The sequence below is a fragment of the Squalius cephalus genome (assembly GCF_949319135.1).
Source record: "Squalius cephalus genome assembly, chromosome: 11".
In the NCBI taxonomy this organism is placed as follows: Eukaryota; Metazoa; Chordata; class Actinopteri; order Cypriniformes; family Leuciscidae; genus Squalius; species Squalius cephalus.
This window is the reverse complement of record NC_137132.1, coordinates 1,766,071-1,778,570: the sequence shown is the minus strand read 5'-3', so window position 1 is coordinate 1,778,570 and position 12,500 is coordinate 1,766,071. Positions and strand designations below refer to the sequence as shown.

The 12,500-nt window shown below is 37.1% G+C and overlaps 1 protein-coding gene across 3 annotated transcripts in view; it reads left to right on the top strand.

Annotated features, from left to right (window-relative positions):
* map4k1 (mitogen-activated protein kinase kinase kinase kinase 1) overlaps window positions 1–12,500 on the top strand; it is a 40,788-nt gene that overhangs the window by 2,782 nt on the left and 25,506 nt on the right. For all 3 annotated transcript variants that reach the window (XM_079886527.1, XM_079886528.1, XM_079886526.1), the window contains exons 2-8: window positions 8,997–9,054; window positions 9,309–9,399; window positions 10,744–10,808; window positions 11,190–11,245; window positions 11,347–11,394; window positions 11,486–11,528; window positions 12,071–12,143. In XM_079886527.1, coding sequence (XP_079742653.1) covers window positions 8,997–9,054; window positions 9,309–9,399; window positions 10,744–10,808; window positions 11,190–11,245; window positions 11,347–11,394; window positions 11,486–11,528; window positions 12,071–12,143 — 434 coding nt within the window. The remainder of the gene's footprint in view (window positions 1–8,996; window positions 9,055–9,308; window positions 9,400–10,743; window positions 10,809–11,189; window positions 11,246–11,346; window positions 11,395–11,485; window positions 11,529–12,070; window positions 12,144–12,500) is intronic.

Here is a 12,500-nt window from a genome sequence, read left to right as displayed (position 1 = left end):
AGTCTCTGGTGTCCCCAGAGTGTGTGTGAAGTTTTAGCTCAAAATACACAACAGATATTTTTATATAGCCTGTTAAAATGTCACATTTGTTTTGAGGGTGAGCAAAAACACACCGTTTTTGTGTGTGTTCCTTTAAATGCAAATGAGCTGCTGCTCCCGGCACAGAGGGCGGAGCTTCAAGAGCTTGTGTGTGTGTGTGTGTGTGTGTGTGTGTGTGTGTGTGTGTGTGTGTGTGTGTGCACATGCACTGAAGAAGTGACAACATGTGGAAGCAATAGGACGTTTCTAGTCATTGATTAGCATATTCTGTCATGATAATCTATAAATCGCGTTCCCGGGGGGGAATTTTAGGGTTCATAATGTCTGAATGTTCTTTTTGACCTGTCAACATATGTACTTATTTGCATAACTCCGCCCACCATTCTCATCACACGTCATCAGTGCATTTTAGCACTCTGCAAACATGGAACGTTACTGGAAATTATTTTGGTTGTAATTGGGAGCTGTTAAAATACAATATTAGGTTAATGTTATTCAAAGTTGGATCTCAAAAATCCAAGACATACAATTTAGAGGAACTTAACATTGTTAAATAATTGTCTGTCTCCCCTTTGAAAGTGTTTCAGTTGTCCAGAAATTAGAATTGGCTGAACTTCAGAACTATATAGTTAAAATACAATATTAGGTTAATGTTATTCAAAGTTGGATCTCAAAAATCCAAGACATACAATTTAGAGGAACTTAACATTGTTAAATAATTGTCTGTCTCCCCTTTGAAAGTGTTTCAGTTGTCCAGAAATTAGAATTGGCTGAACTTCAGAACTCATTAGATAACTTATATATGTGTAAAGCAAATGGTGCTTTTGTTCGTTCAAGAAGGAGATGGATGGATTTTAAGTTAGAGAAACAGCATAATCATCTCTATAAATCTTATAAATGATCTTCTGTAAATAGTCTTAACATAAATGGAGTGGTTTTAAAAGATTGTAAAGAAATTTCTAATTATTGTGAAGCATTTTATAAAAAATCTTCATCTTTCTAGACACTCTCAACAAAATCTGGATTTATTATTTAATTCTCTTGACTCTGACCGTATTTCCGAAATTGATGAGATAATAGTTATTTTATTATCCATCCATTTATCCAATAGATAAAAAAAGATATTTCTGAGGCGATCGATAAGCTGAAACTAAATAGATCTCCTGGAAATTATATTCTGACCACAGATTTCTACTAGAAATTCTCAAATATTCTTTCTCCATTTGTTCTCCAAGTGTATTTAGAAAGCCTAATGGACTCTGCCAAGCTCTATGACTCAGTGTGTTATACATTTGATCCCTAAACCTCAAAAGGACCCTTGCTCAACTTGAAAATTGGCGACCTATACGCTTGTTAAATAATAATTACAAAATACAAGCCAGGATTTTTACTAAACGAATTAAATGTGTCTTAGATAATATAATTGATGACTTTGTTTCAGTAAGGTTTCATGAAAGACAGACTTATTTAAAACAGACTTGTTCTTGATATTTTAGATAACTCTGATCTGATCCCTGATGACGGTGTCTTGTTTTTTTCTTGATTTTTTATAAAGCTTTTGATTCTCTTGAGTTTCCTTTTATTCTTAAATCTTTGAATATTTTTGGTTTTGGCCCCAACTTTATCAATGCAATTCAAACTTTGTACAATAATGCCAATGCTTCAATTAAATTACAGCATGGTACTACTCATAGATATAATATAGACAGAGGCATCCGTCAAGGCTGCCCGATATAGCCGTATGCAATCATTAGTAACATTCAAAATAGTAATTTGATCAAGTTTCTGTAGCCTTAAATATAATTGATCTCTTTTCATCTGCTTCTGGTTTAGTTCTTAATATCCACAAATGTGAACTTTTATCTATTAAATATTCCACTGATGATAAAGTCTGTGACATTCCAGTCAAATCCGAAGTTAAATACTTGGGTATAATCATATATAAAGATCAGAAAAAAAGATCAAAACTTAACTTTGAACTTCTTTCTGTTCAACACAAATGTAATTCTTGGTAACAGCGTGATCTGTGTATATCAGTTAGAGTGTTGCTTTCCAAAGCAGATGGGTTATCTCAGGTTATCTATCCTGGACTTTTCCATTCTCAACAATTCTTTCAAGGTTAAGTGGATAAAATCTTTTTTGAACAACCCTACATATTTTTGGAATATTATCCCAAATCATATTTTCAGTTTAGTTGGAGGTTTGCATTTTTTGTTGCGCTGCAACTATGACATCTCTAAAATACCTTTAACTCTTTAACAGGTTTTAATATGCTGGTCCCTGATATATAATTATAATTTTTCTCCACATAGCTATTTTATCTGGAACAACCAAAATATTATTTTTTTTAGAATTGGTTTGATAAAAATATACTTTTAGTGCGTCAGCTTTTAGATGAAAGGGGAGTCTTGCTCTCTTATGAACACTTTATGCAGGAATTCTCTTTTCCAGAGAATATGCCTTTGTTTTTGGTTTAATTCCTGATTGTGTGAAACCTTGAGTCAAACCTGGCCCTAAAGGTCCTTTATGCTCTCCATCTGTTTTTGACAGAGCTAATCTTTTTGTTGATCAGTCTTAGCATCTTGTCAAACAAGAAAATTCACTCAATTCTTAACAGAGCTCATATTTCTTTACCTGCTTGTCTAAGCTTTTGGAATAACAAAATTGATGATATATTATGGGAAGATTTCTGGCTTCTTCAGTATCTAATAAAGTGGTTGAAGTCTCAATTAAAATTATTCACAATTGCTACCCAGTTAATTATAAATTTGTTAAATTTAATAATAGTATTTCCCTCTTGTGCGCCTTTTGTCATCAGTTTGATGAGACAATTATTCATTTGTTTTGGGAATGTGTGTATTGCACAAATGTTTGAGTTGACTTTTCTAACTTTGTTAAAAGGTATCTATCTCTAAACTTCTGTATAAGTCAAAAATTTTAGTTTTTTGATGACTCTCTGAAATTAAAGCCTTATCATTTTAAATTTGTTCTTAACTTGCTCTGTTTTCTTGTCAAATTTTATATTCACAAGTGTAAATTTTCAAAGAAAACTTTTTTTAATTTTAAGAAAGATTTTGATATCTAAATTCTTTGAGGAACTCTAAAAACTCAGCAATGGTGTCAATCATTTAAGCTAGTTTAATATTCTTTATATTTTTCTAATGTAACCCTCTGTTTTGTTTATTATTGTCTTGTTTTTGTATTTGTTATTTAAAAAAAACATGGAAAGTTACTTTTGAATGTTCTTTGAGGCGTGTAAAAAACAATGTTGTTTGACATCACTAGAGTGGTTCAGTAAATGAATCTGATGATAGAAAGATGGAAGACTGAAAGTACAGTGCACTAGTCATATGGACTATTGTTATGATACTTTTTTTTTTTTTTGGAGCTCACCCTTATGAAAATGAGTATACTTGAATAATCAAACTTTTAAGTATATCTCGATCAAAAGATTGAGTACAAGTATAGGCCAAATATACTTGGACTTTTCTCTCAGTATAAGTCAAGTACACTTAAGTGGAATTAAGTATATTTTTGAGAAGTATATAAAATGTAGACTGAAAGTATGCTTTCTTCTTTTTAGTTGAAAAGAAGTATACTAATAGCACACTTGAATAAACCTATTTTTCGTAAGGGAATTATTATCACTGTGTACAAGATCAGGTTCAGTTCCATGCTTATTTTATTTACTCTATACGCTCTTCCACCCAAAAGCTTGTAACTATATAAACCTGAACATTTTATAAGATGGTGTGTAATATTATGTTTTTTAAAAAAAAGTATTTAATAAGCTACTCAATCAAAATAGTAAACACAAGTACAATCCAAGAATACTTAGAATACTTAATTATACTTTTAAGTATATTATAAGTAATTATAATATAGTATAAAGTAAATATTTTTAAAAATATCTCGATCAACAAGTATAGGCCAAATATACTTAGACTTTTCTGTCCGTATAAGTCAAGTATACTTAAGTGGAATTTGAAGTATATTATTGAGAAGTACATAAAAAGTAGACTGAAAGTATACTTTCTTATTTTTAGTTTAAAAGAAGTATACTAATAGCACACATCCAGTGAAATACACCTACAGTAAATGATGAAGAATGTCATTCTTAGGTGAACTATCATTTAGTTAAAATATGTCATTCAGTTTTTTTTTTTTGTGGTCTTTTTGATCACGTACATGAATGTCTGTCTTCACTTCTTAAATGCCTAAAATGAGTGTTTGAGATGTTTTCAATTCTAGAATACCTTAAAAACATTAACACTTTTCTTCAAGATCTTGATATGAATCTGTGATTTCAAATTCTAAAAGCTTGGCCTTTAACGTCGTAAGTTAAAGTGATAAGTGACTCCAGTCTGTCAGACACAACACCGTTCACGTCTGCAGTCGACCTGTTCAGCTCGTTTTACAGCAACAGCACAAAAACACGACGTTCACCTCACATCTGTGTCCTTTCAGTTTGATCAGAGACACGTGGACATGATAATGAGGCACACAGTGTGTGAGATGTGGGGAATCTGTGTTTCTGAGGTCAGGGGGCGTGGCTGTGGAATAGGTTCTGACCCGCCCACACTGGGACACACACACACACACACACACACACACACACACACACAAACACACACACACACACAGACAGACACACATTCTTAAGGTTAGTTGTTTATACTCTGAAGTGGAATGAAATGTGGTGTTTCCAGTGACATAAGAGAGCCAAAATTACTCACACACACTCAGTCACTCGTACAGTAAACCACATAAACACACATGTTGGAACATTTGCTGTTATGAAGACTTTTACATTTTCATGATGGTTTTTAGCCTCAGCTAATGATATTTTTTATCACCTCTTCTTGCAGTTTTACATTTTTTAGACATACAGACAGACAGACAGACAGACAGAAAGACAGATAGATAGATAGATAGATAGATAGATAGATAGATAGATAGATAGATAGATAGATAGACGGATGGATAGAGATATAGACTGACAGATAGATAGATAGATAGATAGATAGATAGATAGATAGATAGATAGACGGATGGATAGAGATATAGACTGACAGACAGACAGATAGATAGATAGATAGATAGATAGATAGATAGATAGATAGATAGATAGACGGATGGATAGAGATATAGACTGACAGACAGATAGATAGATAGATAGATAGATAGATAGATAGATAGATAGATAGATAGACGGATATATAGATAGATAGACAGACAGACAGACAGACAGATAGATAGATAGATAGATAGATAGATAGATAGATAGATAGATAGATAGATAGATAGACGGATGGATAGATAGATAGACAGACAGACAGACAGATAGATAGATAGATAGATAGATAGATAGATAGATAGATAGATAGATAGACGGATGGATAGATAGATAGATAGATAGATAGATAGATAGATAGATAGATAGATAGATAGATAGATAGATAGATAGATAGATAGATAGATAGACAGACAGACAGACAGATATATAGAGATATAGACTGACAGATAGACAGACAGATAGATAGATAGATAGATAGATAGATAGATAGATAGATAGACAGACAGACAGACAGACAGACAGACAGACAGATAGATAGATAGATAGATAGATAGATAGATAGATAGATAGATAGATAGACGGATGGATAGATAGATAGACAGATAGATAGATAGATAGATAGATAGATAGATAGATAGATAGATAGATAGATAGATAGATAGATAGATAGATAGATAGATAGATAGATAGACAGACAGACAGACAGATATATAGAGATATAGACTGACAGATAGACAGACAGATAGATAGATAGATAGATAGATAGATAGATAGATAGATAGATAGATAGACGCATGGATAGATAGATAGACAGACAGACAGACAGACAGACAGACAGACAGATAGATAGATAGATAGATAGATAGATAGATAGATAGATAGATAGATAGATAGATAGATAGACAGACAGACAGACAGATATATAGAGATATAGACTGACAGATAGACAGACAGATAGATAGATAGATAGATAGATAGATAGATAGATAGATAGATAGATAGATAGATAGATAGATAGACGCATGGATAGATAGATAGACAGACAGACAGACAGACAGACAGACAGACAGATAGATAGATAGATAGATAGATAGATAGATAGATAGATAGATAGATAGATAGATAGATAGATAGATAGATAGATGAACTGTAGGGGTTCAGTTGTGATATTGTGTTTAAGGTGAGTTGTGTGTTTGTAGCATCTGCTATTCATAGAGAGGAAATGCAGAAGTGAGAGTTTATGATAGTTATCTGTCACTTCTTTCTCTCTGTGTGTATTTAAAGGAAACGTCTGCAGACATATTAATGGTGTTATCAGCTGCCGCATCTGTGAAGAGTCCAACGCTTCGCCTGCACAGATATCTGTGTCTCTGGTGCCGTCGTGTTGTGCTGTGAATCTCACAATGAAACTGCACAAATATATGTTTGAAACCACATCCAGAAATTGTCATAAATGGTTTTTAACCAAGAAACAAACCTCAGATTTTCTTCAAATCGAACGATTCATCTGAAGCTTCATTCTCGTGCTTGGAATGAATCATGCGTAAAGCAGCTTCGCTAAATGCTCTTTTTAAACGCTACGAGAGCTCATTGATCATCATGTGTCACGCTATTTTCTTCTGGAAACAAACTTCGTTGCATTATTTTCCTGTTATCACTGTAAAGCTGCTTTGAAACACTCTGTATTGTAAAAAGCGCTGTATACATAAAGGTGCCTTGACAGAGTCATCAGCAGAAGATGACCTGTTTACTGGTGCAACTCATGGTTGTGTGTGTAGGAGTGTTTGTGTGTGTACTTTCCACTCAAGGCAAGCGTCTGTTTTTTCCTCCATTGTGTGTATTAATACACATACTTTATATAAACATTCCATGTACATTCAAAACATATAAACCTTCCAGCAGACGTGGCCTTACGGTTAGAGACTCGGACTTGTAACCGGAAGGTTGCGGGTTCGATTCTCAATACCGGTCGGAAATGATTGAGGTTCCCTTGAGCAAGCCACCCATTCGCTCCAGTGTGTGTGTGTGTGTGTTCACTACTCTTAATGTGTATGCACTAACTTGGATGGGTTAAATACAAAAGGACAAATTCCGAGTCTGGGTTACCATGTCACTTTCACTTCTTTTTTTTAAATTTTATGTTCTTGTGTTCATATTTTGTGTGATAATGCAGAAGTTGTGGACTGTGGGATTTGTTTTGGTGCATTTTACAGTCTATTCCCAGGCCTTTTTGTTTCTGAAAATTTCACGTACAGTACTATGCAAAAGTCTTAGGCATGTTAATACCCCCCCCCCCCCAAAAAAAATGGTTGTAAGTCAGTTATTTCTATCTTTTGCTGTAGTGTGTCAGTAGGAAATATCAGTTTACATTTCCAAACATTCTTCTTGCCATTAATTGTAATAATCCAGTGAGATTTGTGTATGCACAAGGAGTCTGACAACAGCCGGTATGATCTGATCTCACCATCATCGAGTCCGTCTGTGATTACATGAAGAAACAGAAGAAACTGAGACAGACTAAATCCAGAAGAACTGCGGGGACGTCTCCGAGATGCTTGAAGAAACCTTCCTGTGTCTATATATGTCCTAAAAACTTCAACGCTAATGTTATCCCATGCCTTCTGCAACTGAAGCCAAATGCTTTCCTTTGAATGTACAATAGATCTGTCCAGTTTATTTTCTAACTCGTCTCAAATTTGCTCGATGGGGTTGAGGTCCGGACTTTGACGGGGCCAGTCCATCATTTTCAATGTTCCAGCAGATTTCTTCCGTCGCCGGTTCCGGCAATAGTTAGGAGAATGTTTAGGGTCATTGTCCTCTTGGAAAATAACTGAAACCTCTTAAATATGCCAAGTGATCTAATAGTTTTGGCCACCACTGTAGATAACATTATTCCCCTGGCTGTAAGGCACACATATTCTCTTGATGGTCAAGATGAAGGCAAACTCACTAGCATTCTCAGCCATATCAATGCAGGAGTGACAACCGTAGTCCTTCTGTTAGCGGGTGGCCACCGATAGACCTCAGAAGTCTTGGAGAAGAACAGTTAGCGGACCCAGATCTCTCAGTTCTCTATAGATGGATGTCGGATGGTTTTCTGTCTGCTAAGGATGAGGCCATGATGCAAAACCCAGCAGTTTATACATATTGGCTATGTTGGCCAACTCCTCAGTCATAATGGGGTCAATCACCCGAAACAAACAGAGAAAAACCAACCAAACCACAAACATGACCCACACTGGGTTCACAAGAACAGACTTCTGCACACGTTACTGTAATTTCCTATTATCACTGTAAAGCTGCTTTGAAACAATCTATATTGTTAAAAGCGCTATATAAATGAAGGTGAATTAACTTGACTTCTCATGGATGTCCTGGGGCCGTTCCCAGAGTCAAAGTCAAGCAACTGATTGTAATTGACCAGTTTGCAAAAATAACCCCGTCCACGCCTTATCGTTGCTTATTTTTCACAGTGTGTCTTTAGTAAATACTGACAGTGTTTTTTTAATGCCAACAGAGTGTATGCGCTTAGTAAATCTGGCCCTAAGTGATCTCTTTTGATAATGTAAAAATGCAGAAAGTTTTCTGTGATGGCTAGGTTTAGGGGTTGGGTTAGTGTGTGAACGCGTTTGTGTGTGTGTGTGTGATGGGTAGGTTTAGGGGAAGGGTTAGTGTGTGAGCGCGTTTGTGTGTGTGTGTGTGTGATGGGTAGGTTTAGGGGAAGGGTTAGTGTGTGAGCGCGTTTGTGTGTGTGTGTGATGGGTAGGTTTAGGGGAAGGGTTAGTCTAAGGGGATAAGTTGTACAGTATAAGAATCATTATGTCTATGGAAAGTCAACCTAAAACATTAAAACTCAACATGTGTATTTGTGTGTTTTCAGGCACGTAATAAACAGAATGGGGAATTGGCAGCCATTAAAATCATCAAAATGGAGCCTGGTAAGACCTGCGTCCAGCACTGACCCCTTAACCGTCCACTATCACACAATTATATACTGAAAATACTCAAACTCAGTTCCTGAAATGTCACAGCCCTGTAGAGTTTCGCTTCAACTTTAATTAAACACATATGATCCAGCTAATCAAGGTGTTCTGGATTACTAGAAACATGGAGCGTCTGGCCCTCCAGGAGCTGAGTTTGAGAACACTGCTCTAAATCATGTCTAACACATGTCTAACATTGTCTCCAACAGAGGACGATTTCTCAGTTATCCAGCAAGAGATTGTGATGGTGAAGAGCTGTAAACACGGCAACATTGTGGCGTATCACGGCAGTTACATCAGGTGAGAGACGCGCAGAGGTTAACCTACACTGGAAACAAGGACTTGTTGGGGAAAGGCAACATAAGAGGCTTTCGCACCGGAGAAACCTTTTCATAGTTCCTAGAACTATTGGTGGAAGTTCCCGGATTTTGGCGTGTTAACACCGCAGGAACTAGGAACGATTTTAGTTCAAGGAACTCCTTTTGGTGGAACTAATTTACTCCTACTTCAGAGTCGGGTCTAAACCAGCGCTATAGGAACTACAGTGATGCTAGTGTTCGCTGTTTGGCCGAACGCACCCACCATTTTTAAAAAGGCAGATTATAGCTTATATATTTACTCCAGAAACTAACTCTACGAACATGGAAAACAGTGATAGAAAGGCATCTTAACTTTTACGCTGAGGAGAAAATCCAACGCAATTTTGAGGGGAGCAAGAGAAGCATGATTATGTATTTCTGCTCAGCTAGCAACACAGTATGTGAAAAGGTATTAGCGTATGCCGTGTGGTTGATGTCCAGTCTACTTTCTATGTATAACAGTTCAATCTAATAACGTAGCCTATTAGACAGGACTGTTAGACAGATCGTAAACTAATAAACACGGAGAATGTGAGCACTGTGAGCTCAGTCGTTCTCAGCGATGTCAAAATAAAAGTCCCAACAACAAGCACGGCTTACGTCACTTCAGAGTTCCTACCGGCGGTGCGAACGCAACCAGGGAGACGTTCCTGAGGGAACCATTAGTTCTCGAGGAACCATCCTGGTGGCTCGTTCCTGTAACTACCCGGTGCGAAAGCCCCTATGATGCACTCCGATGTTTAAGTTCTCTTAACTATTGTCTTATTAATTGTCCTTAGTGTTACACTTCATTTTGACAATCATAAATGTTTTCTGAGAACATTATTACAGTTTTTTTACAATCACTAGGACCAATTTCTCAATCCTTAAGTCACTATTTCAGACTGTGAGCTAAACTGTGGAGCTTGTTGAGTTGATTTGAGACATGAATGACGTGTTTTGGTCATTTTAGTGCATTTTAAATGTGAAATTAACTGATGTGCCAAGTTGATAGTCGGTTAGGAGAACTGTGAGAAGAATTTAGAAAAATTGACTTAAGTGTTGAGATATGTCCTAGCGATTGTAAAACACTGTAAAGACCAGATAACTTTGAACGAACGTTCTTTTAGTATAACTTGAAGAACGTTTGTTCATATCTTTTGAGAGAACCTTGCCAGGACGTTTCCTGTCAGCTGGGTAGTATTAAGTGTTTATTTACTTTTAAATTAACCTTAAAAAACCCTTTAAATGAAGACAACAGACGGATGGATGTAAACACGAGTGTAAATGATAAACTGTGTTGTAGGATGAATAAACTGTGGATCTGTATGGAGTATTGTGGTGGAGGATCTCTGCAGGACATTTACCACGGTAAAGAGGATCGTCTCTCTCACACACAAATGACTTGGTTTTCTATTTTTAATGTAAAAAAAATATCTTCCATCTTTCAAAGCCTTTGGGTCACTCTAAAAACAGCACTGAACACCACAGCGTTTATGCGATGAGTGTTCTGATATATTTTTTCACACCATTGTGTGTGTGTGTGTGTGTGTGTGTGTGTGAGTGAGTCATGAGAGAGTGAGTGAGAGTATGTGTGTGTGAGTGTGATATTTCAAGCTAAATATTTTTAGTTTCTTCTTCACTAAGACGTGTTTAACATCCTCACATGTGATTATCATCTCTCTCTCTCTCTCTCTCTCTCTCTCTCTCTCTCTCTCTCTCTCTCTCTCTCTCTCTCTTTCTCTCTGTCAGTGACTGGTCCTCTCTCAGAGCCTCAGATCGCTTACGTCTGTCGAGAGATGCTACAGGTGAAACGCTTTTAAAATATTCAGTTCAAACCACATAATTATAACCGGACACAATTATTGTAAGAGGGAATTCACATCTGTTCTCTATCTCTCTCTGTCAGGGTCTTGATTATCTTCACGGACAGAAAAAGATCCACAGAGACATCAAGGTACAGTCCCTTCACACACTTTAACAACCAAACTGTTCTCCATCCGCTGACAGTTTCAGTCTGTTATCCTGAGTTTGTGTTTTTTTTTTAGGGTGCAAATATTCTTCTGAATGATCATGGAGAAGTGAAACTGGGTTTGTAGAACTACTGAAAACCAATTTAACCTGTCGCTCCATCTGTCTGTTTAACACTCCTCTGTGTGTCTTTCACACAGTGAGTGAGTCAGTGAGTGTGAGTGAGTGAGTGTGTGAGTGTGTGTGTGAGTGAGTGAGTGAGTGAGTGAGTGAGTGAGTGAGTGAGTGAGTGAGTGAGTCAGTGAGTGAGTGTGTGAGTGTGTGAGTTAGTGAGTGAGTGAGTCAGTGAGTGAGTGAGTGAGTGAGTGAGTGAGTGAGTGAGTGAGTGAGTGTGTGTGTGTGTGAGTGAGTGAGTGAGTCAGTGAGTGAGTGAGTGAGTGAGTGAGTGAGTGTGTGTGTGTGTGTGTGTGTGTGTGTGTGTGTGTGAGTGAGTGAGTGAGTGAGTGAGTGAGTGAGTGAGTGAGTGAGTGAGTGAGTGAGTCGGTGAGTCGGTGAGTGTGTGAGTGTGTGAGTGTGTGAGTGAGTGAGTGAGTGAGTGAGTGAGTCAGTGAGTGTGTCTGTCTGTCTAACACTCCTCTGTGTGTCTTTCTCGCTGTGTTTAGCGGACTTTGGAATTTCTGCACAAATCACAGCTACTTTTGCCCGTCGAATGTCGTTCATTGGGACGCCGTATTGGTGAGATCTGTTATCTTTCTGGTTGTTTTCATTACTGAGTTCTGACTGTAGTTGTACTTTATTCTGGCCAAGATCCTGTAAATTACAGTGCAATAAATGATGTTCGTCCTTAGCATGTGTGTGAGTGAGTGAGTGAGTGAGTGAGTGAGTGAGTGTGTGAGTGAGTGAGTGAGTGAGTGAGTGTGTGAGTGTGTGAGTGAGTGAGTCAGTGAGTGAGTGAGTGAGTGAGTGAGTGAGTGAGTGGGTGAGTGTGTCAGTGAGTGGGTGGGTGAGTGAGTGAGTGAGTGAGTGAGTGAGTGAGTGAGTGAGTGGGTGGGTGGGTGAGTGAGTGAGTGAGTGAGTGAGTGAGTGAGTGAG